The sequence below is a fragment of the Lissotriton vulgaris genome, chromosome 1_1 (assembly GCF_964263255.1).
Source record: "Lissotriton vulgaris chromosome 1_1, aLisVul1.2, whole genome shotgun sequence".
Lineage (NCBI taxonomy): Eukaryota > Metazoa > Chordata > Amphibia > Caudata > Salamandridae > Lissotriton > Lissotriton vulgaris.
In genome coordinates, this window is record NC_141685.1 from 1,282,019,341 (window position 1) to 1,282,024,553 (window position 5,213).

The 5,213-nt window shown below is 43.3% G+C and overlaps 1 protein-coding gene across 1 annotated transcript; it reads right to left on the bottom strand.

Moving 5' to 3' along the window:
* Nucleotides 1-257: 257 nt before the first annotated feature.
* HOXC4 (homeobox C4) lies at nucleotides 258-3,572 on the bottom strand. The gene is made up of 2 exons (XM_086965109.1): nucleotides 2,999-3,572; nucleotides 258-2,490 (listed from the first exon to the last, which is right to left on the bottom strand). Exons 1-2 carry the CDS (start codon nucleotides 3,555-3,557, stop codon nucleotides 2,141-2,143), a joined length of 909 nt encoding a protein of 302 aa, XP_086821235.1. The 5' UTR covers nucleotides 3,558-3,572; the 3' UTR covers nucleotides 258-2,140.
* Nucleotides 3,573-5,213: the final 1,641 nt, after the last annotated feature.

Genomic DNA, 5,213 nt, shown 5'->3' on the forward strand with positions numbered 1-5,213 from the left:
TTGCAATGAGAGCTATAACAGAGGAAAGGTTTGCATTCAATGTTCAAATATTGCAAGGGGGGTTGCAGTGCGCGCCCTTCAGCAACACATTGTCTGAAGACTATCCTGTTTAATTAACTTGTGAAGCGTTATCTAAGCATTGCTAGCGTAACAAATGTTCTTAAAATTGTGTTTTCCCCCACACTTCTTTGGCATGCAAAACAGAACTCTACTACTACTTCAAATGTAAAACATACACGTACGTCGACGACAGTAAAAAAAAGTGGTTCCGCATTTATTAAGCAAGCAGCTTCTTTGCAAAGGGGACAAATACATACATGTTTGTCTTTTTTATTAGTGAAATAGCTACAAAACATGTTAACTAGATGGAAACATTTACTACCAGAACCCACTGGAAATGCAGCTGGGATCATAACATTACTTATTTGTTGAGAAAGGAGATAAAGTGTATATTGAAACACATACCAAAGAAAGGCAAATGACAGGCACTCTTCCATTTGCCTGTAGCACAGTGAATGGCGTTAGATTTCCTGCTGGTAGTATTTTTCTCCCCTAATCTATTGCTGTCGCCCCATTCAGTTATCACAAAGGGAAAGTGATCTGGCACGTTTGTTTAGTGCCAATTAAAATTAAGCTTTTTATACTGTAAAAATACGCATTACTCTGATAAGCGAGATCGATATGTTTGCTAACACCCAGAATGATAACCCATGCATCTCATCTTCCCTTTGTCGTCAAGTGAAAACATTCAGAGGCCTATAGTGATATGATAAGAGCCCGAATAGGTGGTCTCAATTGAATCTACCAAAAATTCAGCATCCTGCTGTCAGGTAAGGCCAGGATCATATTTTCCAAAGACTGGACACCTTCTGCATCAAACACAATGATGAGTGGACCCAGAGAGTATCTCCACCCCACAACACATGAATTACAAAAATACAAGCTTCTTAGCTTGTATCTTTAGGTCCTTGCAGTGCTCAGTATAGGTGGCTGATGACTTCTCGCAGGATATATGTTGCTTAAACCTGCCTTTTCAATTCAGAATAGTCAAGGGAAAAGGGTCATGAACTCTTTCGCTGGCGCCATTGCGAAGGCCCAATAGTTAAAATTGTGAGATTGGCGTAAATTCCAATCTATAGTCTTCTCCATTTCTTGTAGATGATTACGAACGTTACATCATTGTCTTTGAGTTTTCAACATCACAATCCTCTTATCGCAGCCTTGATCTCAATTCTTCTGTACACAATAAAACAATGCTTTCGTCTTTTGTTTGCCCCCCGTCTATGTGGTTAAGCGTGCCGTTCTTAAACAGTCAAAGCTTAGTACAGGAAGTTGTATGGTTGACCTTATTTTGACGTTGAAGAAAGTGGGGAGCATACCTTCATACCGGAAACACAGCGAAGAGATAGTCTAAAAAAACAAAAGCACCAAACTTGCAAGGAAGGAGAATTCACACCCACTGTTTTTTATTTAATACTGGCACTGTCACATATACACAAAAAGTACTTTATTGCAATGTACATTGTTCTGACCAATTGATTTAAAAAAAATGAACACATCACCCACGAGAAAAAACTAGCAACTAATCTAGACATTGCACTGTCTTAGAAACACATATACATATAGACTCTTTTTCCATCTCAAACTGAAACCAAGTGAATCTGTTTACAGAGCAGCGTGCTTAACGTTCTTGTTTTGCCGTGAGCTTTAAGCCTCTCACTTTATGTTCTATGTACGTTTTGAAAAAAAAACACAAAAGACGTCATATCTCCATTTTGTCCTTCCATCTACAGGCAGCAATTCCGTGGTTCGCGTCTCCTAAAATATCTGCTGATAAAGCCAACGGCCTCTCGCTGATTTTCTTGCTCATTTCGTCCTCAAAGACCCATTTCACTTTATGTTTTGTTCGTTTTTTTACAAAATAAATAAAACCGCGAAAGGCGCAAAATAACTAATAAAAACACTGACAGATATTCGGCTTGGCATCATGCTACATTCCATGCACTAAAGTCTTTTTGACGATGTGGCCAACAATACCTCTTTGTTGCACAAGAAGAAAACTACGAGAACCAAAATATATATATATATATGTTTATATATTAAATTCTATAAATAAGCAGTCCTTTATTTGTTCTCTACTCTATAACCTAGTGATATCCTCCACTCGCTGGTCCTGTACTGAGCCCTGTGACAGTTCATCGGCAGCAGCAGCGTTTGCAGCCATGGCGCTGCTGGAAGGGGGGTTTGAGGGAGCTGTGGATCGCACTTTGGTGTTCGGCAGCCTGTGGTCCTTTTTCCACTTCATCCTCCTGTTCTGAAACCAGATTTTGATCTGTCTCTCCGAAAGGCACAGGGAGTGGGCAATTTCAATGCGCCTTCGCCGGGTAAGGTATCTGTTATAGTGGAATTCCTTTTCCAATTCCAAGACTTGCTGTCTTGTGTAAGCAGTCCGGGACCTCTTGGGCTCGCTCCCATTGTAATTGGGATTCACTGAGAGAGGGGGTGGGGAAAAGGGGAGAGACAGAGAGACAGAGAGGGGTGGAAATAAAGGGATATTGGGGCAGGAAAGGCACAGAGCGAGAGAAAAAGGCAAAAAGATTAGCGTACACAAAGAGTTGGGCCAGGAAAACGCAACCAAAATGGATCATAAAGAACGCGTGTCGGCTCGAGATTTTCTCTTCCATAACAAGAATGGGGTTTCCCTGAGCTGCAAATATTCTGAATTATTGATGTACCCCTCGCAAAGCTTTGGGAGGTTTTTTCCAGCCTTACACCACACAGAGCAGAATGAAGCACATGGCTGGGACTGCCCAGACTAGCCTGGCTATAAAATTTATGGTGGGTGTAATTACCCATTCGCAGTCGTAAATCCAGCTCAATTGTGCTAACCCAAAGACTCTCAGCTAGAAGGGGAGAGAGAGAGGGAGGCATGGCAGAGAGAGAAAGCTAGTGAGGAAACACAGAAGGGGGTAGGGGGACACACAAAAAAGTTGCCTACCAGTACTGACGTGTATTTTTTTCATCCAGGGGTACACTATGGGCTGTTTGGAGGCTGTGCCGTTGGAGTGGTCCTGGATGGAGGCTGGGGGGACTGGAGAAGGGGTGGTGGAGTCGCTGCCGGAGAGAGGAGGCGGTGGCGGTGGTGGAGGCTGGTCGCAGAGCTGGGCTTTCTCTGCCAGGAGGTGGCTTCCGGGGGGTTGTCCATGTCCCCGTGTGTGCGCTGCTGCTGCTGCCGGGTTTCCTGGCCCCGGGATACTGGCAAAGCTGTACTGCCTCTCTGGGTAGACCGGCGGGTACAGGTCCTGTTGGTGGTGGTGATGCGGGAATCCCGGGTCCCGGGTCCGGCTGTAGTACTCCGGGCTGTGCTCTGGGATGTAGTTATTTTGCGAATATTCCTCGCATGGAGGAAATTTCGGATCGATGTAGTTAGAGTCCATCAAATACGAGCTCATGGTCATTAATTTCTGGAGTGGAAAATAATTTTTCTCGCTTTGTCGTTTTTCTGCTCCATAAAGCCCTCCTACTAGCTGGCGACCCCGTAAAGTTACTTTCACCATGTGACTGCCCTGGCCAATCACAGCGAGCAGAACAGTCTCCGGATAAGGAACCAAAAAAAAAAAGCGTTTTCAAAATATAAGACAATGTGTTTGTTTGCGATCTTGCAGACGAGCGGGTTCTCTTCCAGACACCATCCAGCGGGGGTAATAGTAAAACCTAAGAAATATATATATAAACGGGCAATATATTTGCAGTGCAGTATTTCATTTGAGTGTGTAGGCGGAATAGAGATTACAGCAGCACCACATTCTTTTTACTTCGACTCCCCCCAACGTTACACTCTCACCCATTTACTTCCACGCCCGGAACCCACAGCCTCAGTGGAAGTTCTGGGTGCTTGCGTGACTGTTGCTGCTTGATTTGGGGTGGGAGGTGTGACAGGTTCACCACCCGGGCGAAGGAGAAGAAGAGCTGAAACTGTTGTTTTGACCGAGACATCGAGAAGATCTTACCCTAGATATGAATTTTAGAATAAACAGGTGGGCCTCCGGTTAGACACACTTAGGTTATCTGCAAAAGGCCAGCAGGTAAATACCACTGTCAGACACATTGGGTCCTCGCCATTCCACGGTGCACGTGCTCTTTGCTGTAGAGATACCACGGAAGAGAAGATTAGTTTACATTTTACAGAATTGGTCATTTAAATAAAAAACAAACTTTCGACTTACCACAAGGGAAAATACATTCCACGAGCATACAGGCGTACACCACACTGCATAACGTTTTTTTAGCTGTCAGGTCGAATGTGTGTTGCTTATCCATGAGATTTCATGTTTACAATTGGTATTTTGCCAAATAGGCTTTATTGGATGTTATACAAGACCGTGCTTTTTCATCATTTGCACCTCCATGATTTCTCTGTATAGTTTGTTTATATCCCTGTTTTATGACCCCCCCCTCCCCCCCCTAAAAAAAACACACACACACACAATCGTTTTCACAATTGCACCCTTTCTACCGCCAGACTGCCCCTTCACGATCTTCCTGAGGTCACCAAATAACAAGTCAAGGGACTTCCTCAAGTTGCTCCATAAACTGCATAAAACACGTGCTCGAGGGAGTTCTTTCAGTATAGACCATAAGACGGCAGAGCTCTCCTGGACAAAACACCGAGGATCAATTGGTTATATTTCATTTGCCAAAAATTGATAAATTATGGACACATTTCGAAGCAGTTAGTGCAATTAAATGGATTATCTACAGCTCCCATTAAATGCTGCACGAGGAGGAATGAGACCCGATTGCTCCCATGTTCTGCTTGATAACAATTATACTTGAGGATAGTAGCTTGCAGGCCATTGCAGTATTTTATTTCATAACAATAAAACTGACACATAAAGTTAGATGTTTATGCTTTATTTATTAGACCAAATGTGCCAGCGGTGTTAGAGGCTTTTGGCTCGTTGTAGCAGCTTTTATGGGGCTGTAAAACGTCGTAAATCAGTCACTCGTAATGGCTGAGGCTCTTTGTAGTAACTGTGTTTTTTTTTCTAGTAGCGGCGTCTGTTGTTACTTCTCTCCAGGAAAGTGAAATACAAGTTATTCTATGATATTTCAACCCACGCCCTTAACGTTAAGCTCTCGCTGTCTATGCCATGCTCTATTTCTTTCATAGCTTGAAGCACCTCATAACATTAACACTGGAAACACATTCG

Coding starts and splice junctions, on each gene's coding strand:
- HOXC4 (XM_086965109.1), bottom strand. CDS start 3,557: ATGGTGAAAGTAACTTTACGGGGTCGCCAGCTAGTAGGAGGGCTTTAT. Junction 2,491..2,998: donor AAAAATACACGTCAGTACTG/GTAGGCAACTTT, acceptor CCCCTCTCTCAG/TGAATCCCAATTACAATGGG.